Genomic DNA, 22,504 nt, shown 5'->3' with positions numbered 1-22,504 from the left:
AATTAAAAGTTAATCTTTTATTCTTGTAAAACACGGGATGGTAACATTTTTTCGGTGACAGCTGACAAAAAAATCTGATAATAACCTTTCAGTTTAAAGCTGTCCAAGTAGGAAAAAAAAGTATAATTTATAGTACTGTGTTGAGTCCTCACTTTGTGGACATTTATAATTTTCGTGTCTCTGCATTAATGAAACCCTTAATATCAAGTTCCCAATGAAATAGTCGCTTATTGTTACAGAAAGAAAGACATCTGATTTTGAGTGTATATACTGATTGGAGAAAAAGGCTGACTATAAGCTGTGGCACACTATAATGAGCAAACTTGATACATTTACAGTCTATTGCATTTTGTTTTATAAGTGAAACAAATGGTATATTACTACCAAATGTTTTTGTAATGTAATTGTATTTCTGGGAAGGTGCATGTGAGCTGTGCCATAGGCTACCATGTAGGATAACTCAGTGTTACAAATGAAAAGTAAGAGGGAGGAAGTCCTGTTAGGCTTTAGAAAATTTAATGGAAGAGTTTGGCCAACATGTACATAATATGTAGGGCTCAAAAGGTTAAGCAGAGAACTTTCAGCTTGCCAGACTTGGCAGCATGTAGTTCAAATCCTGCATGATGCCAGAATTCAGCACTGACCTATTGTTTCAGCATATGAAGCGCATGCATATATGCAAGGGCTCATCTAGCAGAAGGGAAGAGCTGCAGCTTCTCTGGAATAATTGGTACTGCAGATTTAAGCTTATTCTGACTTTATTGCTAACATGCTGCTCTTTTTAGTCTGAATCAGATGTATTTAAAGTTGTTCCAAACAAAGTTTACTATTGGGAAGAGTGAAAAGCCGTCCATCATAGAATGGTAAAATGTGAAATCATTTAAAAACGGGGATAACATGCTACATTTTCATGCAGTTTCTCGTGGGAGACATTAAAAGTGTTGCACTAGAATAAACATTACCACAGTAGTTAAATAACAAAAGCTAAAATGAGAGCTACAAAGGGAATGCAGTTCCTTGACCCTTGCTCACCTCTGTATAACTCAGCAGGTCAGTCACATGGTGAAATGGGTGTGTATGATGGTTTGTTGGTTTTGGAAGTTTACAGTTAATGGCTGAGACATCAAGTGTCATAAAAGGTGTGGATGTTATGACATCATCACCATATGACAGTTCAGACAGCATAACTTTATGCTTTTAGTACTTGAATTTTTCAGTGTGTCTTCTAAAACATGAAAACTTGTATTCAAACAGCCTCAGAATACTTTGTTGGGCAGCTGTGACTTGGGTGATAGGATGGGTCATCTACAAATTGTAAGGTTAGTGGTTCGGATGCCGTTGCATCCTTAGGCAAGAGCTGTACCCTGAGTTGCCCCTGATGCATCCACTGAAGTGTGAAAGTTAGTAAGCGCGTAGATAGTGATAGATAGTGTTGTATTATAAATGTTTGTGTTTGGTTGAATGAGACTTGTAGTAAAAAAAAAAGAAAAGAGTGGAAAGTGGAAAGGTGCATACAAGTACCACTCCATTTAACTTTACTTGTGTTTCACATGCTTATCTTTGAAAAAAACCAAGTTAGTGGATGTAAACAAGGAGAAGCACGGTACAGAACCTGAGGTGAATGGCTGTTATCTCACTGCATTGTGGTCGATATTTCACTCCAGCAAACGCAGACAGGATTTTATTGCAAACAAGTGGAGACATTTCGAATGGCACTGAGTGTTTCAACAGGCCTGACCTACTTTCAGCAGCCTGGGCTGAAACGGTTTCTCACCTGTGTCTGGCAGCAGGCAGGAAGCCTCATAAACTAAAGGCCCTCAATATCTTATCCAGTACTCTGAACAGTATATTACTCTGTGCTTTTATTTCTGCTATAAAATAGTCATCGAAGAATTTGTCACATCTGCTGGAGCGCATATGGTCACTCTCACGGATACAGGCTGTTACTCTCAGCCAACAGTTTGAGAGGGTGAGATGGTTAGGATGTTTCCTGACAGTGAGAACTTTAGCCTGCTTCCATCTGTAGAGTAAACTTCTTAAGCTGCAGATTAGCAACATAAATAAATATAATCATTACCAAACCTCTTACATTTTGTTTATAAGTGGAAAACTCTTTTATTTCACTGAAACTGCAAATTCATAAATAGTTCAAGATTGAAGCCGAGGCACTGTTTGCAGGTCACTCCATCCTCCTCTCAGTAGTTATAAAAGAATAAACATTTATTGTAGTATGAATAGTACTATAAACATTTGTGGTGTAAACAGCAGTGATTTTCTTTAGTGCCATTCCACCAAATGTCAGGACACGCAGTATTATATTTCCGAGTAAAGAGGAACATCTTTTTGTTTTGCAGATCTAACTGTTGAACATCGCCGTCAAAATAGTTTCAGCTTTTGAACACTGATTTTGAATATCTGGATAGTTTATCATACAAGCGATCAAGCGTAAAAGGGTCAAATTATTTACCAAAACCCCAATAAGAGAAAAATGCTTTTAATAACAGGTTGTTTGTTAGTTTTGGTCCCTGAAAGGTGCGTCATAATGAAATGGGAGATGTAGGGTGTTACCTCTCACTGCAATCGGTGTGACAACAGTACAAGAGACTGTAGAAAAGAAATAGGCCATTTCTGCAAGATCAACAGTGCAGTCTCCTTCCTTAAAGTGGATCAGCTTACACTGGGGCTTTCAGAAGAGTGGCAAAAAGTGCAGAGAGAAAGTACAAGCTTCTATAAACATCATGGCAGTGACTATACGTGAATATTTTTAAGATGCAAGCGCTTTTTAAGCCCTGTTTACCTTTGTTTGGACATGTGAATTGGCCAACGTGCCAAGAAATAAATAATAATAATAATGGATACTTTATTGATCCCCATGGGGAAATTACTTGTTTTTCTCTGCATTTGACCCATTCACTCAGTGAAGCAGTGGGCAGCCCAGTAAGCAGGCGCCCGGGGAGCAGTGTGTAGGGACGGTACCTTGCTCAGGGGTACCTCAGGGTAGCCGTTAAGTGGATTCGAACCTCCGACCTTCCGATCATGGGGCGACCACTTTACCTACTGAGCTATCCCTGCCCCTAAAGGAGAAGCAAATAAGAGAAGCAACTCGCCCTCACAAGTCTGAACGTTGAACTTTGCTGATGAGATTAGCGACTCTGAAGTGATTCATTCCTCCTTACTAGTGTTAATATAAAGATTGGAGTTCGATGAGGTGACCAGCAGGAGAAGGTGGTGTCTTTGTCCTTTCATTTGCTTCTCTTTGTCCTCGGCATTTACGGTATTAAAGCACTTTTCGGCCCGTCGCAGAGCCCCTGCTGCTCTTCTTTCACCCACTTCGATGTTGATAGTAATAGCAGGTCTGGCGACAGACCTAGCTCCGCTACTTTACATTTCATCAGCAAGCTGCTTCTGCTGGCTTCACATCTGTTATGGAAATTTGTGCAGAGGGGAAATGGAATGAAATGGAAAATCATTTCATATATTTTCACTTCTGAGACAGGGTTGGTTTCAGCACTTGTATAGGTTTCAAAGACAGAGGTGATGAAATATGCTCATCCACTTTCACAGCCATATATTACATTAATCTATCAATACATTCTTAGTTCCTGATAGCTTTAAATTTGGGATGCTTTAGGAATTCAGCACTTGTGATAAATTCCACAATTCTGACCCTGTGTCACAAGCCCCAGAGGAGAAGCAAGCTTGATGAATTTAACTCCCCTGAACCTTAAGTTCAAAATGTCCCCTATCTCTGTCCAATAGTTTAATAAGATTTTAATTAGGCAATTAAAAGTCTTTGGAATAGCATATGGTCATAATTACTGCTGTATAGTTCACTTAGGGACGATTGAGCCATTAATTATTCTTAGCTGGGTCTAGGGATTGAACTTAAAAATAGGTCGGGCAGGAAAGAGGGTATTTTCTTCAAACACCATATTCATCTAATCAGCATGCCAGACTTTTGAATGACAAAATATGTTAACTCAGTAGCTGCACTGTGTTGCACCAGCTATTGTGAATCCAAGACTGTATTTGTTTATTAACTTCATTGCAATTTCTTGACAGCTAGAGCTCTAGTTGGCTTTAAGCTTGTTATTTAAATTGCACCACTGAAATTTAAGAAGTCGCTAAGACTTTGTAATGGAAACATTTGTAGCATTACCCAGTTGAAATTGATCAATTAAAGAGGGAGTCACTGTAAAACATTGATTGGAGTATAGGCTAGTATATGCTATAGGCTGTTATAATTTTTTAGTGCAAATGAACATATTTCTCAGCTATACCATTTTATACATGATTTATTATATTTTAGGTCATATCCTATGGTACCTGGTGTGGTCTTCTGCTGCTGTAGCTCATCTGCTTAAAGATTCAATACACAGTGCATTCACACTGCATACCTTGGTTGTAACAAGTGGTTATTTCAGTTACTGTTGCCTGCTTATCAGCTTGAAGAAGTCTTTTAATTCTTATCTGACCTCTGATATCAACAAGGCATTTTCATCCAGAGAACTGCCGTTATTGGTTATTTTCTGTTTTTCAGACAATTCTCTGTAAACTATGAAGACAGTTGTGTGGGACAATGACAGTCTCGACCATGTCTACATGCCTAAATGTACCGAGTTGATGCCATGTTATTGGCTGATTAGATATTTGTCATAATGAGCAGTTGAACTTGTGGCTGTTACTTTACAATTTTACAATTATGTAATAATTAACATAATAGATAGCATAATAACTAAACAACATTTAGTTGTTTTAATGAGAGCTGAGTGAGCATGTTCTCAAACTCTTCTGACTGTGATTAGTCATGATGCACTGGCCTTGGGAAAGAAGCACTGTCATATCTTACTCATAGCCAGGTATCGTTACAGCTGGCCAAGTTGTTGAACATTAACATGAGAGGGCGGTAGGACTAGGGCGGAAGTATGTCAACGCTGCACAGCCACACAACTCACCCAGCAACTCAGCCACTGTCCATATGTGCAGGAGTGCTCCTCCATTAAAGCCACTCCTGAGAGATGATATCCTCCCATCCCACATCTGCTCCGTCACACATCAGAGAGCCCTTCAGTGACGTGGAGGTGTTTCAGGGCCTGAGGGGAAACACTCACAAGTTGGCTGTAACTTGTGGTAGCATGTGACCTACGTTATCTGACGGGCGTGATGTAGGTGGCCAGTATGTCGTGCGTGTGTGTGTATGTGTACAGGTGGCTTCGTCAGATGACAGGAAGGCAAAAGGTCATATTTTTCAGGCAACACTTTTCCAGTCAGCAGACTACGTGTGGAATCCAGGAAGTCTTCACCCCTCCTACTCTACTCAAATAGCAAAAGCTAATGGTGGTACCACCTGTTTCAGCAGCATACGCGATGCAGCTATTTATAATACAGTCTTAAAAGTAGCATTGTCATTGGGCCAGCTTTTTCATTCAGTGATACATAGTGATATTTTTACTTTATACGAGGAGCTGTATAACAGTAAATGACCGCCAAACACTGCTAGGAATTTCCCTGTTAGGTTAAATATAAAACTGGGTTCCTCTTTTATAAGATACATTACTGTAAAGTTTTTGGACAGTGTAAGAAAGGTATTATCAATTTTTTTATGACCGAGTTTTACATTGTAAAATGAAGCACCACAGCTTGAGTTTATTCTGTAGCTCTAATCTGACTGTTGCTTATTTCTGGAAGTTTTATTGGCACCCTGTTCCTGGCAGTATGTCCTAATGCTTGATTTATCTCCCTTCCTCTAATTATTTTAATATTGTGTACTGTCAGAAAGGTCTCTGTTACTGTTAGAGTTGAGGAATTAATGAACTGACTATGTTCAGAATGCTGCATATAGACCTGACTCGGCTTATCTTGAATGGGCAAAATGGACCCGCCCTCCTGTCGGTCCACTACCTAGAGGAGGGGGGTGTAGGGTTCCAGTGGTATGTGCACTGGGCTGGAAGCCTTGGTGGCCAGATTGCCAGAACTCATACCTGGAGCATTTATACATTTATTAATTATTAATAGCTAATTAAGTTTACTAAATTAATAATTATATTATATTCATGAAGTATTTACAAACTATTACAATATATCCTAATATAAAGATATTGTTTAACACTGATCAAAGCTGAAAATGTATAAAATAGACTAAAAACTGAGCATATCCTTGATCAAATAAAGTTCAGACATAATTCGTAGATCCGTTGATCCCAGCCCACTCTGTGTCTGCCCACATCATCTGATGGCTCAGCTGATACCCTAACACACATTCAGTTGGAAAGGTTAATATTGGACATACAGTTGCTGCATTCCTGCAAGCTGCTTTGCAACCCATCTGAACACCCAAACATTTTCCATGTTGTCTGACCTAATCAGTGTCATATCTGTTGACAGCGATGCCTTCTTTGTTCTGTATGGGGGGTACGCGCCGGTCTCGCTGCCTCAAGCTTTTCACATCTGCACATGGAAAGGGAGAGAAGTCCCAGTACGGAGTGATGCTGCCAAAAATAACTTACTCCAGATGAAAATGACAGTTTTCGTTTTACTGTAGTGGTCCTGACAGAACATTTATTTTATATCTCCGTTTAGTTGTTTGTTTTGGTTGCAGATATTAAAAGTACACCATGTTAGTCTCTATGAAATGTAATGAAAATGTAAAGCAGCATCACTTTTTACTCCATTGACATGAGGCATGCAAACATAAATCCCATCTGTGTTTTTTAAGAGAAAGGCTAATATAAAGATATAAATACAAATAGCTTTCTTTTAATTTGTTTGAAAAACCAGACAGAATCACCCCACCCACTAATAAAATTATAGTATCTTTAATTGTTGATGTTTTACAATCTCTGGTAAAGAAATGATGAAATTATTCTATCAGGGTGATGTGTTGCTGAAGGGAATAGAGAAATATACTCTAAAAGGATTTAGGAAGAGATCATTGACAGAGAGATGGGAGAGTATCATCCATAGCCAGAGCACACTATCACGTCTGTGTAGAGAGTGAAAGGGATGATTCAGTTTATGCATCATGCAGGAGAGAGCAGTGAAGTGCAGAGTTGCATATAGATTTCTGTGCTGTCAGAGGGGCCCTTGTTCTCCTGCTCACGCTGAGTCGAACTCTCTCTTCATACCTCAGTCGGATTCATGCAGACCGCTTTTTCTGACTGTCACACAAAACCGGGATTATTGTTAATTCTGCCACTCGGTGGTCAAGTAGTGTCTCATTTTTGGTTGTTTCCACACAAAAGATGCTAATGATGCTTATGGCTACTCTTTTTGTCAGTTACATGTCATAGTCCACTGACATCATGTAGGTTGCTGACAGGGAGGGATTGTCTAAAAATGTCAGACTGTGGCCGAGCCCGGACTTTTAAAAGCAGAAGCTTTTCAGAACCTTGTCTGTTTTTGTCATCAGGATCATTAAAAATCACAGTCATACTGCTGTAGGTCCAAATTCTTTGCTGTCCAGACACTTGATTATTTTTCCTTTCATAGCTTTTGCGTATCTGACCCAGTGAAAGGGGAGATAATTTTGACCTGATTTTTTTAAACTATAAAAATGTTTTAATCAAATCCTAATTTAACTCTTTCCCCTATAGGTACAACCTTCTCTGTACCCTTAATGAAGATTTTTGACATCTCAATATCTACATCAATAAAGATGTGGTATAGATTGTATAGGCAGAGAGCTCCCTCACTAACCCAGTCTTTTTTGTGGAAGCACACCTGAAATAGTTAATTCTAAGAGGTGTCCTGTGGGCAAAAGATTAAAACAGAGTCAAATAAGTTAAAACTAGAAATGTGGGTAGCACTTTTTAATATGGTCTCCAACTGAGGGCATAATTCCCCAGCAATTAAAGGGAATTCAATGTACTTGAAATTACAATGCGATTATATACAAATACTTAAAGATAGATACACTAGAATAAAGGGACAACAAGTCAGAATTTTTATAGGAAACAAAAAAATAATCATATTGAAGTTAATTTTAAGTACTGCGTAATTTGTGGGTAATTTAGTGGAAAAACAATATTCGTCCATTTCACATCTAAGTACTCTGTACTTTTCGGGATGTGGGCTGTACTATGGAGCTGCTTAACCTTGCCTCACGTCTGGGTATTTTCCAGGAAATAAGACACACATTATACTATAAGTAATTTTAAGTACAGCGTAAAAAACAAAACAAAAAAAAGAAACACGACTGTAATAGTTTTTTTGTTATTCATTATTTCTATCATGCTCTTCAACATAATCAATATTAAATAATGATGTAAAAAAATAAAGATGCAAAAAGGAAGGTACAGTCACTCCATAATATTGCCTGTCCATAAAAAGTACAGGGTATTTACAATTCAGTTTAACTGCATTTAGTCATGGGCCTTATTATAAAGTGTTACCAAAATATGTGTTTTGACGCACCGCAAGCCCTTCAGGCTGAATTGACAGGACATGTCTGCATGGGTTTTTTTCTTGTTTTTTCAGTCTTGTGTGTGACATTGCTGCTGTAGAAATAACCATCTTTGTGTCTTGTCTTTTGGCCTTGTTGTTCTTGCAGATGTCATCTGCCTACATCAGATTTGGACATGTCTGGTTTTGTAATAAGCATCTGACTGCTTATTGACTAAGAGTCAAGATCCCCTTGATAAAAGCCGGAATAGCTTCGCTCCGTACTTCGTGAAATTGATTCTAATACCTCACATGAAACTGAATCTCCTGTTGGTAGCATTTAATGAGGAGCTCCCCGTGGCCACTGTAATGGAGCATTTGCAGTTGTAACTAGAGTAACCATATTGAGTTTCCCTTTAAGTCTGTCTCACTACATTCAGTTCATCAGAGTCTGTGATTTGCCCCCTCAACTCCATTACTGGTCGTGTTGTGGTTTGGACTGACGGTTTCTTAAAAAAATAGCTGGAGAGCTTGTTCATAAAGGTGTTAGTGGAAATGAAAAAATATCTAAAAGTTCAGATTCCCTGATGCGCAGGCTATGCCTGTAAGACTCCTATTGCCTTCATATTAAATAATTTTTGTGAATAATTTTTTAAAATATTTCTTCACGTCATTATGCAGGCCGCAAGTAGGAGTGACATGGGCCGCGAGATTGAGACACAGGCATTAGAGCCTCTCAATGCGTATTTTTTGGGTTTCCACCGGCGTGGAAACCAAAAATAGCGAGGGCATAGCCTTATGAAACAGGAAAATACCGTTGTGTAATCCATTCATTTCAACAAAGTAACTGTATTCTGAATACCACCTTTTTAAACTGTAACTGTAACGGAATACAGTTACTGATATTTTGTATTTCAAGTACGTAACGGCGGTACATGTATTCCGTTACTCCCAACACTGCTGACGCGTATATCATATTCATTTAAGGAGAAGTGAGCACTGTGCCTATGCAGTTATTCCACAAGTTGTCTTTAGGCTTTAGTTGCTTTTATCCCAGTGAATGCTATGGAAATCCAACTCTTTTATATTGAGACAAGTTCTGATCTGTACATGCAACTTCCTACTACTCTGCAGCGCAATTAAAGTTCATCTGGTGAAAACGATGGGACAGAAGCTCCTGTAGCTCTTGTAATATGAGCTGTGTCTTGGGTGTCACACCTTTTTTCAAGAAAGCAGAGATTACCAAGAAATCTCTGTTTTCTTTCAGTCCAACGCACAGCAGAACAGGTATATGCAGCTCAGATATAGTGATTAAGCTTTCTGAGAGTGTTGGTGTTAGCGCCTTACTAACAGCCTCACACATGAACACCCTGAACTATCAAAATGATCATTTGCTTCCTATGAACAGAAACTGAAAGATAATCATGCAGTCTTTCGTTTTGACCCTTGGCACTTATACACTTTGTTATGAATGCGATGTCATTGTTGCATAATCATGCTTTGTGTTGTGTGGAGATAAAGACAGCTGTGTGCCAAAAAAACCTCTTAATGCCGAGAAAAGATGTTCAGCATTTAGTTCAGGTGAATCAGTCATTCATAAATGAATTCAAAGTAATTTATGAATGACTGATGAGCTGACAATAGGACAGATGTAAAAAGCATAACGATAAGACAATAAGGCTGGAGAGAGAGACTATCAAGCATGAAGATATTAGAGTGATAAAATAAAATATAAAATTGAATTCATATGTACAATCTGTAGGCAAGGGACAAGAATTTGGTACATGAAACCTTCTGGTTTCTGTTTAACCAATCACATTTGGGCAGGCTTTGAACTTTTCATACACCCTGCTGAACCGTTCATGTGGACATCAGCAGATGGCATTACAATTGGTGGACAGGCTAATATATTACAATAGCTCAGTGAACCTGTTGCAAAGTAACGTATAACATTTAACAGATAATTTGAGTGATTTAAGATCACTTTTTCTGTCACTTGGCTTATTATTTCATTTAGCGTGCTAATGCACACTAATTTGAATGCGCTTTCTTTATCCTGATAGGTTTCAGCTGTGACCCTGTGCTGCCGCATATGCATGGAGGCTGATCAATGGAGGCTGTTGCTCTGAGGTCACAAATCATCATTTCAAACCAGCGTCATCGTCTGTAGCCCAGAAGACTGCCCTGAATTCACACCGGTGCAGGCGCATTCTGTTCAAGGAGCCTGGAGCTGCAAGACTAAAGAGAGAGAGAGAGGAGAAGAAAATAAACAAGTGTTATAAAAGACGCTCTACATGAATTCACCAAAAACCTGAAGGGAAATACTGCAAGTTGGCTGGCAGACCTTAGGAGGCATGCGGACAATGAGTATGGCTTGGCTGCGTCTCTCTGCCTTCATTGTCCTTCTGCTTGGTTGTTTTCATACGGCTGTCACGGAAAATGACGTAACTCCACGCCTCACCTTTTCTTACAGTAAGTTTCACAACTTCTTCACAACACAAAAACAGCCACTTTACAAATTACTTTTTTTTTTTTTTTTTTAAGTAGGCGTGCTTGGTCCCAAGCTGCACTGCTATCCCATATATGCACATCACACACAGCAAGCCTGCAGACACACCAGGCTCTCCTCCTCTCTCGGTGAGCCGAGGAAATGTGAGGTTTGGAGATGCCTGAGGCTCCAGCTGGAGCGTCGTCGGATCCTTTTGTGCGAACCGCAGCACGTGGCCAACTGTCAATAAACAGTCATCAAGACTGGCATTGTTGCATTCTCTTCTCTAGGTGCTGCTCACAGCTGTCTAGAGGTAAAAGTTTACATAAGTCCACCTGGGAACTTAAATCATGAACGCTCAACAGAAACATCTGTTTTCTGCTGAGCTGTTTAGTTCTACATTTGCCACTCTCACTTTCTGCTTACAGATCTGGTCGTCCAGTTCCCGGTGGGTTCCCTATTTATTAACCATGTCCACTGAAAAAAGAAAAAAAATCAATGCACTTCTTATGTGTCCATTGTAAGAGCTAAAAGGATTTCGAGGGGTGAAATGGTGTTTGTCTCCATCATGTAAATCCATGCTGTGAATGGCTGCTCTATCAGGGTGGCTCTGACGAGTACCTGCAGGTCAGACAGTAATTACAAATGAACTGGCCCATTGTGTTTTGACTTACTAAGGACAAGTGGACACAATCTCATGAGCGCTGAGAGTTATTGCTCTTATATAATCAGTTTTTTTTCTGTTTGCTTGCAAAATAACTTTGAGCTTAGGAACCTTTCACATTTCACTCTTAAACTATGGTGGAGATATAGTTATATTCGCCCTCATGTATTGTTTTTCCGATGTTCTGTTTTCTCTCCATTGATAGGTTGAGCCACCGGCACCAAGAACTGCTTGTATCCAATTATTCAAATGATATACTGGTACATTTAAGATGACATGTTGACTTTGCACATTAATTGTGCTCTATTATCTCCACAGAGAATGAAACAAAATGATGGATTGTGGGATCGGTAGAGGCTTTCAGTGATTGATCTGCAGTTAGTGACTCATGTTCAGGCGTCATTAGAGTTACTTCAGGGAGGATTATGTTGATAGATGCTGCTTAGTAATCTATTACAGACACGGGTAGAATTTCCAGTTTGGAGCGAATTTTAAGCCGACCGAGCTTTTACATAGATGCCTGTCTGAGCTTGTGCCTTCCCCTTCATGTTGGACCTCTATACAAACAGATAATCTCTCTCACCTCCCAGCCTCAGCGAAGCCCATAGCTTATCCCTTGTGGAGCATTTCACAACAACACACACCATCCATCACTCACTGAAAAGACACTTCACACTTGGGCCTGTTCTTAAGGAAAGATTTGCTTGGAGGGCGTGCTGCTGGTGTTAAACAACAACTTTTAAAGCATGCGTGACGTGACTGTCCAGGAGATAAGCAGGGAGGGTTTTCTGTCCTGCTTCGATTTTTATTATTGGGGCTTACCAGGCTTCTAGTCGGTCATTAGCTTCTTTTATAGCAGCATTTATTTTGCTGTAACTTTAACCTTATTTATAACTTCATGAAGGGTCATGTAGATAATAATTTAACAACAGAAATAATAATTATGTCCCTGTAAAACTTAACAAGCAGTAATTTTACTCTTTGTTGACGCGGTTAAGAGGCCATACTTTTGTAAAATGTACTAGCTGATTTGAAAAGCAACTCTGACATAGAATTTGTGGAGTCACTGGTATTGTTAGTGTTGAAAAGACCAGTTTTATTTTGTGGCTTAAAGCAAAGAACAAGTATTTTTCTTTTTCTTTTCTTTTCTTCAGCAGATAAAGGTTAAGAGGGCCTGGTGACAAAAGTTGTCCTGCTGTGGTAGTGTCTGTTCTGCTACACTGACATTTTCCAGCCTCCCGCAGAAGGGCTTTGTCACATTGTATTTACAGTATCAAAGCAGAATGCAGTGCTGCAGGCCTCAGGGACCTGAACTTTATACAGCAGAAGCTGCCTGAACTCATCATGGTTTCTGGTCCTCCCTGTCTTTTCTGGATGCCAGTTAGCTTGATGGCTTGCGTGCTTAAATGTAGCACTGTAGGCGGGCCAGAGTCCTGCCTGGCTGATATTCATCTAGTACCATATTTGTAGACGGGCTTTATCTCTTACTCTCTCGGTCTCCCTATCACTTTCTATTTGTCTCTCTTTCTGTCTCTCTCTCTCTTTCTGTCCCCTGGTCCCTGCCTATGCCTTAATGAAGAGGGTAATCTGCCATGAATAATGAATGGGGATTTGTATGTGTTATGGTGTGAACACTTGTCTGGTTCTCATTATGCGCCTATCAGGACGGATCATGGGTTCGGGGAATAGAGCCCGCATCTGCTTTTCTCTCTGCTTTTTTGTTCCAGGCTTTAATGCGCACCATGTTGAATGGCTTAGTGTGCTGAGCACTATTTAAAAGACACACCTATAAGCCTTTTAGTTGCCCGTCTTTTCTTGTTGAACCGTTCAGCCCTCTTCCCACCGTGTGACAGTCGTGCTTTAATTTTGTTTAAGGGGTATGCCCACAGCCACACTAGGGAATAAAGCATTTTTAATTATTTAAAAGCTGTCGTGTCTGGGCCAGTTGAATCAGCCACTCTCGAGTAATTCAAAAGGACAGTGGTGTCAAGTGAGATAACGACTTCTCGATACTATGTTGATGCCACATAGCTGAACATTGGTTTCGTGATGGTATCAGCGCTCAAGCAAATGTGATTACATTGCCTAATAGAGACGTGTAAAGTTGTACTTTATATTAAGACTATGTAAGTAAATGGTAAAATTAGGAAGGAAAATGTAGTAAAAATGCATTTGTCAAATTTTTAAATGGCATTTCAAAATCTAACTAATGCGACAGCTTAGTCTTGGTCTCTAGCTTTTAGTAGGGCCTTACCTTCAGTGTAAAAGTGTTGTTGTGAATTTGCACTAATTGGTGAATTGGTGTATTTGCACTAATTTCCTTATCCACAGTTAATGACGAGAATAGCTTCAGTTCAGCTCTTAAAACAAAATGACCCTAACAACAAGTAAAGAGTGCAACTCTTAACTTTTGTGCAGCTGCTTCACGTCATTCAGTTTCAGGGTGTTGTGGGGACATAGTGACTTTTCAGTTTCTCTGCTCCTTCTGCAATAGCACAGCGTGGAGTCTGGCTGTTCAGGTCTGAATCTGCTGTATTGCTAAAAACAAGTCAAGACCTCATGTACAGTCTCTTTTTTTCTTGGTGCTTCAGCACTGTTCATAGTAGGGGTCAGGGTGAGTTCCCGGTGAAACCAGCAGCTGGTTTACATTATAGTGGTTAATCCAGGGTCAGCTTTTGTAGCTCCCTGACCTGCAGACTGTCTTATCAAGAGAAAAAAAGGATCCTACAGAGCTGAGCTGTGTGAGGTTTTTTTTTTCTTTACAAATGACTGATTTAAAGTATTTAAATGGTAACAGATTGAAGCCCCAGCGTGCTGTATTTTCCCTCTATAAATTACACCACCAAAGCCTGTTATGGCTCATCCCTGTTGCACATATTTTATCTCTACACTTTCCTCAGAATTTACAATATGCCTTTCCAGACTTTGCTTCCTAATGTTGTCTTCAAATTTACCACCTTTCTCTGCATGTGGATGGTGCTGTGGAGACAATATCCTGCTAACGAGATGCAGCCCCACAATTTACCAATACAAACAGCGTGCTCGCAGCTTGCCTAATGAACCTCCCGGTGGATTGACCCTCTTGGCCTGTTGTCTTAATGCATTCCAGATGCTTTAGTCTCAGTCCTTCAGCTTCCCGGGTCTGCTCTCCCACACAATTACCAATTCAGCAGCAGCTCTTAGTAGCTAGTTACAATTACTTGGGATAATGTAGTTAGAGCTCCAGTGTGGGCTGTTTTTATGTCACCAGACTATGCGACAGTAGTAGGAGCTCTGACCCAGCAGGACTCTTCTAATTCTTCTAAAAGCAAATGGCTTTACAAGAGTTCATCTGTTCTACCCTGAGCAAAGTCCTTGAACAAGTACAGTAGACAGATAAAGACAAAGGAAAGACATTCGTTCCGGAGAAGTTCCTTTCCTGCTTCTTCTAAATGTAATTTCCTGCCTCTTATTTTTTTTTTTTACAAGATTATCCAAATGTTGAGGCATCCTAGCTCATCTGGCAATCCTCACTCTTTAAGAAATGAATTACATTAAATAAACTGAATCAGTGTTTTTACTTTACTTTTACTCACTGGACCGATATGTAGGGATGGATAGGCACTCAGTTCTGTAAAAAAGTAAAAAGCTAACTCCCATTTTACCATAGAGGGGTCTCATCCCCCTCACTTTTTAGTTAGAGGCTGATCATGGTTGCCAGATTTAAAGTAAATCGGGTTTTTTCTACATAACACTGATTTGGCTCTGCTTCTGTGTGCATAGGTGTAGTGATGTTTTCCTCAACTGTTGTCATTCGTGCATCCTCTTCTGCCTATTCAACCCTGTTTAAATGTGCTCTCTTAGGACTATTACTGGCAAGTATTCTTCTTCTTCTCCCTCAGAGATGGGAATGTAGGTCATGTTTGTGGTCAGAAGACTGGAAATGGGGCATATGATGTCCTTTAGAGAGGATCTGTCATGAGTCTATTGCTTGCTCTTGAAGGCGATAAAAAGACAAACAGGGGTGTATTTTCTGGGTCATCTTCTAGTGAACCCTGACATTGTACAATTCCAAGCAGATTATCAGTAAAGTCAGGTGTTTTGATAGGGACATTATCTTGTGGGGTTTTTTTTAAGACACCTTTTTTTGCTGTTCAACATATCCAGTTGATGCAGAAGTGGGGATGTTTTTTCTTTTTTTTTCTAGAGTTCTGTGGAAAGAAAACAGGAACAGGTGGTTTAAATGAAGTATGCAATCGTCTGATCTCCTGAACATACAGCTGTAAGAGCTGATAAAACAGTTCCCTTATAAGAGGGCGCTGGTTGAATCAGCCTGTTATCATTGCCCTACAAAACAAAGGGACTTAGATCTCTGGCATTAGAGGACACATTTCTCTACAGTTGCTCTCTTAAAAGGATGTTCTGCATTTTTAATGATCGTTTTTTGGGACCAATCAAAAAAAAAGAAAAGATGCAAAAATGCAGAATGACTTCCTGAAGCAGAAGTTGCTATTAATTTTGTCTCTAAATAGATTAGCAAGTTAGTCTGTGCAAGTATTTCAGTCCATTTAGCCCTTTGTCATTTGCACAAATTACTCTTAATTACATAATAATAGCAATAATCTAATATTGCTTACAGATGGCAGAGAGGGTGCTCTTCATGTACTTGTAGAAAAGGTCACAGATGAAGGGATTTAACCATGCTCAAAGCTGCTATTTCAAACCAGAGATTAAGAGGTCAGGCACTGACTTGGTGAAGTTTAAAGCCCTCTATAAGACATCTGCCCGCTGGCTCCATTTTTCGTGGTGCGTTCAGTTGCAGCTCGACAGCACGACATTGTGTACTCATTCTGATCAGTCCATAATCAGCCTACAAAAAATACAGCGGTTGGTTAGTTTTTTCTTTTGCTTCTTCGTCTTTCCTTTGATTTTTTTTTATTTTTATTTTTTGAAAATTAGCTTCCTGCCTTAAATATCAGTTTACCCAGGAAACTAGGCAAACAAACAAACACAAAATGAATCGCCTATCCCTGATGGTATGTATCCATACATATAATTTTGGATTTACCCTTTGAGCTTTCCGCCAAATATCAAATACCATGACATTTAGGTGTGTGTATAATTTTGTTTATGAAACTACAATTAGAAAAACTAGGCAATAATTTGTCTCTCCAGAAACAATGCCTCAGATTCTGGGGCTAATCCACAGGCCTCAGTTTTCCTGGGGAGTTTTTTCTCCAGTGAGAGTGCTGAAAGATCACAGAGTTGGCCATTTTTCCCCAAATGTTGGCTCATGTTTCATTGTTTTTTCTAAGATAACTTACTGGATGACATGTTAGAACCTCAGCAGACAAAAAACATATTTGCTCATCTAGATTCCCGTAAGTGGAAAGATCAGTGTTGAAAGAAAAAAATAACATAAAGGTGTAAGACCGTAAAAAAAGTACAAGTGTGTCTTCATGTAGATCATCCAAGTATTTATAATGAATGAATGCGAGATGCAAGTAACTTGCATGCTGTAAGGTTTCTATAACCAACCAAAAAAAGGGGGGGGAAAAGGCCTAAACCACTTTGATACAAATGCGCCCTAAAAATAAGCCCATCTGTTGGAGTCATGCACTTCAAAGTAGTCAACACCTACTTTTAGGGACTTCCATGAAAAAGGTAAGATGGACAAGGATGAAATGCTGCAGGATGATACTGTTGTTGCTGTTCTAGTAGTGGCACAGTGGCCACTTCTGACTTGTTTCTCTGTCACGGATACAAAACCTTCTTCCTTTGAACTCGTCTGTCTGTTTCCTGGTGTACACCACAACATTTCTGGGGCTGCATTGTCATGAAATGACCCGTCGCAAATCAACCTCAGACAGTCAAATAACAATAGAGCGGATTCTTTAAGAAACTGTGGCATATGTGGAGCGGAGGGAAAGACAAGTTCATGCAGGATGCATGCAGCTTTTGATGCTGATTTGGTATTTATATGAGCCATTTCTCGTCTAGCGTTTTTTGTTTTTTTGTTTTGTTTTTTACAGTGCAATCCACATTCACCCATTTACACACACATTCAATAACCTATTACACTCTCACACACAATATCTAGCCCTAAGACGTGCTGGTTGAAGGAGCCAGGGATCAAAACGCTGGCCCTCTCTCCTTTGCCACAGCTGCTGGGGGTAAGAGTCTGTACACTGTCCGACCTGTGGGTTAGTCTATTCAGGTTTTGTGCTCTAGGCGCTATAATATCATTAAAAAAAAACTTTTTATGATATTATAATTCTTTTTACTTGCAGAACATTGTGGAAAAAATGTACAGCAGTTTAAAAGAATCCATTTAACAAGCTGGAACCACCACTGAATGTTGAACAAATAATTGATTAATTCCGCCGTGAATCAATTAAAACGAGACTTATTGTTACATTGAGTGAATCAAATGATAATTTATGGCTAAGAGCCTGTTATCAACTGATCATTTCAGCAATAAAACTTAACTGCAAGTCATTAATAATCTGTTTTACTGGACAAATTAACTATAGCTCAGGCGGTAGACGGGATCAACTACTAATTGGAAGGTTGGCGGTTCGATCCCTGGCTGCTCCAGTCTTAGTAATACTAAGATATCAACCTCAAGTGAGCGAATGTTTGTGAATGCTAGATGGAAATCACTTAACTATAGGGGGGAGAAAAGAGCTTGTATGAATGTGTGTGCACTCCACTTTTATTGATATGATCCAAGTAGGCATGAACCTTGCTTGGACCGCTTCCCTTTCCAAGAAAACACTACCTACTCTATATAAGGTACTTCAGAGCAGCCTGCAAAAACTGGGCAGGGTTTGACACTGAGTAGTAAAACGAACGAACAGCATTTTTGGAAAAGCAAACTGCACTCTGGCGCTCTCTCAAACATCACTATCCTCGACATGCAATTCCTCGTGTAGACGGATACAAAAAAAACTGTGAAGCATCATCTGTGCCTGTTCCTTCCATTGTTCTCTTGTCTCGCGGATGCATTGTTGTTTTTGAAGCTGTCACAAAATTATCACATCACCTCATGAGTCTGGTTTGCTGCACCTTGTGCTGAACTCCTGCAGCAGAAAAGTGGGCACCACATTAACATTAGCATTCATTTGGAGTTGTGTTTCCAACCGTCCTGGGACTTTATGATTAAGATTCACTCCCCTTTTACTCCGTTTTGGACTCCAATGTGAGCAAAATGTTAGCTATTTTTCCCCAGTATTGCAGTGAAATTGAAGATGTTTTAAAAAAAACAAAAAAACAACCAGCTTGCTGCAAATTAAACATTAATTTTAAGACTGTCCAGCCGCTTCTGTAAGCCTGAATGCACCACGTGGTCAAAAAAATGATAAAATGTACCATTTAGCAATTACCGACTCCTCAGAGAAATAAAGCATTGTCAAACAGTTGGTCGCCAATAAATGATCTTTGTTTTCCAAAAGGTATGAAGCAAAAGCTTTGTATAGCTGCAAAACCCTCCTGGATCTCTTTAATGATATTCAATTGGGAGCCTTATTGTTTCTTTTTGTCATCTGTGGTTGCTAAGTATGACAGCGGTGATTTGACTCCAGAGAGTAATTGTGTAGATATTCTCCTCTGTGAAAATCCCTCAAAGCTTTTGTTTTGGTTGAGGCTTTGGCCTTTGTCTTTCCCGCTCTGTAAATCACAGCTGAATTTGCCCACGGCTCTGTGGGGAGGAAAAAAAATGGGGGGAACAGTACCGGCATGGAGCAGCAGTCCATTTATCCTTTAATGATAGTGGGAAGGAGAGAGAATGGCCCCCGTGGGTCCATGTACAGTACATGGAGGAGAGCCTCTTGTGGTTTTACCGACAGATTTAACTACAATATGGCTCACTGTTGCCGTGGTGATGGACCGCTATTAACATGTTGTTTTCCCAAGGGAGAGGAAGTCTCTCGACCTCCTGTACCAGCACACTAAGGTGAGGTTATATTAGGTCACATATACTGCAGGGTATGTACCACATGGTGAGCCTATTGTCAGTAGAACTTAATGGCTTTATCTGGACCGGATTAGTTTAATGCGGTGAAGTGCTATAATTTTAATTATTACCACCAGCAGTAGTGGGTTTAATACAGTTTCACTCTACTGTGCATGTGATGTTGTAAATTTGAACAGTGAAAAACAGTGAAAATGCATCACTGCCACAGTGGGCTGCTACTAGCAGCGACTCTCAAAGCCTTGAAACCCTACCACATTTAAATTTAAGTATATACTCCTTCATTTGGTGATTCGATGATGGCCCTAAATCTCCCACAGGTGTATTGACCCTTTGTGCCCCAGCAATTGTCTTAGAGGTGATCATTCAGAATAACTTTGTACTGATTTGTCCTTTACCTTGTCACCTGTGTACAGTGTAGATAAAGGCGCCTCATCATATCAGCTGATGTGACGAGGCGCTCTAAATGTTGTTGCTGGCTCATAGATCGGAAGTCCCCCGAATACATGAGAGTAACTTTCAAAATATTGTGATACGAATTAAAATAAGTGTGTTTTTTTTCCTTCTTGATGAAAATATGTTAAAACTAAATAAAGGGAAAGAAAAGCAATCAAAGGGTGAAATTGCAAACTGTTTGCATTACTACCTTTTTTTGTATATTTGTAAAAGTTGCATTTACAAATTTAGATTGTGTTCCCCTCACTGTAAGCATTGCATTTTGATGTGGCACTTAAAAAACTATTTTCTTATTTACTTTCTGTCTAGCTTACAGAAATGTCACAACTTGGGTATATTGTGTTATTTCTTTAACTTCATTTTCTAAATCTTTAGTATTTATGCAGCTATTAGTGTCCGTACTCTTATAGTAGGTGGGTTCAAAGAGGACTCTGTTATTTCTTTTCTTTTTTTTTACAGTTCACATTTCAAGGCCTGAGATCCTGTTTCAGAACTTCAGTGACTAAGTTTCCATTAGCTCCTGGCTTCTGTTTATGCTGGCATGCCGCTGTGGCGAGTTGTTCACGTTGTGCTGGCAGTGAAGGCCTCCAAACTGCTGCAAGTCTGAGATACACATGGGCTTTTTTAAAGCAGCGATTAGAGGGAGTTAATGGTTTAACTCTTGGCTTTAGTCAGGAGTTGTTGGTGTGGTGGAAACAAAGCAATTTATTTTCCATAGTTGATTTAAAATTATTGAACTGTTGGAGAAATATGGGGAATTTTTCTGATGAGGTGCCAGTAAGATTTGGAAGCTGTAGTTTCACGTACTGTCCAAGCAGACAGAGAAACAGGCACATTCGTTCAGTCATTTATTTATTTTTGCAAAAACCTTCAGGTTTAACAAACACTGTGAGGCCCACATTATATGTTGCTGTTCATCTCATCTACTTGATATTCTCAGCTTCAAAGTCCATCTTTTTCTGGTTCTAGATGCTGAACATGTAGTCACAAGTGAGAGCTGGGTGGCTTTCTCTTGCTTTCACCCTCATTCTTCTCATTTTCACATCAGTTTTCACTGTGTGCTAACTGATGAAGTCAAAAGTGCAAAATAGCAATGCTCATGCAGAGATAAATATTCTATCATTTAAGAAAATCTTTGTCATTAATATTAAGACACACAAAAAGTCTCATTCTGTGTTGTGATTGCACCTTAATTCATTCCCTGTCTTCAGCAGTTTATAATATAGTGATCCGTCCCCTCATTTTAACCTGGACAAGTTCATTTTTGAATTATTACATGTTTATTTTTATTCCTCTGTCTGTGTTTTTGTTTCTGTATAGATGCAAAGGAGAGAACTACCAGAAGTTTCTCAGTGAGCGGAGTCTTCAACTTTACCTCTCTGCTGCTCAGTAGCGAAAACGGCATGTTGTATGTTGGCGCTCGGGAGAGTCTCTTGGCTCTCAGCCTCTCTGATATCAGCGCAGCCAAGCTACAAAGAAAGGTAAGAGTCAGTGTGCAAGCAGCTGTGAACTGCAATACCACATAAACTAGTATGCTAAGCTCCCAGTAGTCCAAAGTGACTATAACACACCTCACTATATGATATCTACTGTATGCAATTGATGCTATTTTTCTTCTGCAGCTTGCATGGAAAACCCCAGAGAGGAAGAGAGAAGAGTGCAGTTTCAAAGGCAAAGACCTGCAGGCGAGTGAACTGATGGTTTCATACACAAGTGCCTAAACTCACACGTGGCTCAAACACGACCAGTGCTAGATGGCAAACAGATCCAGGGCAGAACCCTGGACATTTCCTCTCAAGTTGAGACTTTCCATGCTACAACAATGGATGTTTTTTCCCTCCTTCCAGTCACAGTTTTCCACTTTTTTTTATGGCAGCCCCCAGTCACAGAGCCTTCAGTAAGGGTCACTACATTAGCAGGAGGAATTAGTGCTTTTACTTTACCATTTGAAAAGCTGTCGGATGGAAATGTATTCTTACTTCTTCACAAATTTCTCTAAACTGTTCTATGTTAGAGCATGAAAAGAAAAATGACTTTCTGGACAGTTTAAAAGAAAGAAGTTGGTTAAAACAATCAGTCTAATAGAACTTTTCCCTGTGTTTCTAATACAGACGGATTGCTTCAACTACATCAAAATCTTACTACGCATGAACAGCACTCATCTGTACGTTTGTGGAACCTATGCCTTCAGCCCCATCTGTGCTTACATAGTAAGTGTTTAATGGAGGAGCATGCATCTGTTGCAGTGCCCACATTTGAGCACGCCTGGTTTTGGATATTAAAAAAAAAAAAAAATCTGTTCCATTTGTTTGTTTTTGGAAAAGCTGATTACCCCCGGTGCAAGATTTTATATCTGATTTATTTATTTGATTCTAGAGGAAGAGATGCATTCTGCTTCCTGCCTCTCAACTCACTTAGCAGTCTGGCTCAGGCTCTGCCCGGCCAGATACCATATAAGTGCATTATTTTATTATCTCCTGTGCCTTATGGGAAATGGATCAAAAATATTTAATGCACGTAATCGAATAATGTAAGAATCAATGTCGTTTTCAATCCTTTTCTACAA

At 39.6% G+C, this 22,504-nt stretch overlaps 1 protein-coding gene across 2 annotated transcripts in view; it reads left to right on the top strand.

Moving 5' to 3' along the window:
- The window catches only part of sema4ba (sema domain, immunoglobulin domain (Ig), transmembrane domain (TM) and short cytoplasmic domain, (semaphorin) 4Ba), a 41,646-nt gene that overhangs the window by 7,657 nt on the left and 11,485 nt on the right, over positions 1 to 22,504 (top strand). For both annotated transcript variants that reach the window (XM_085412178.1, XM_085412177.1), the window contains exons 2-5: positions 10,443 to 10,851; positions 21,259 to 21,419; positions 21,561 to 21,623; positions 22,050 to 22,148. In XM_085412178.1, the coding sequence (XP_085268304.1) occupies positions 10,734 to 10,851; positions 21,259 to 21,419; positions 21,561 to 21,623; positions 22,050 to 22,148 (441 nt within the window). In that variant the 5' untranslated portion in view covers positions 10,443 to 10,733. The remainder of the gene's footprint in view (positions 1 to 10,442; positions 10,852 to 21,258; positions 21,420 to 21,560; positions 21,624 to 22,049; positions 22,149 to 22,504) is intronic.

This window comes from Rhamphochromis longiceps, linkage group LG7 (assembly GCF_057381845.1).
Source record: "Rhamphochromis longiceps isolate RC_006_pf linkage group LG7, R_longiceps_female_GT1.1, whole genome shotgun sequence".
Lineage (NCBI taxonomy): Eukaryota > Metazoa > Chordata > Actinopteri > Cichliformes > Cichlidae > Rhamphochromis > Rhamphochromis longiceps.
The sequence above is the reverse complement of the archived record's forward strand: the minus strand, read 5'-3'. Positions and strand labels throughout refer to the sequence as shown.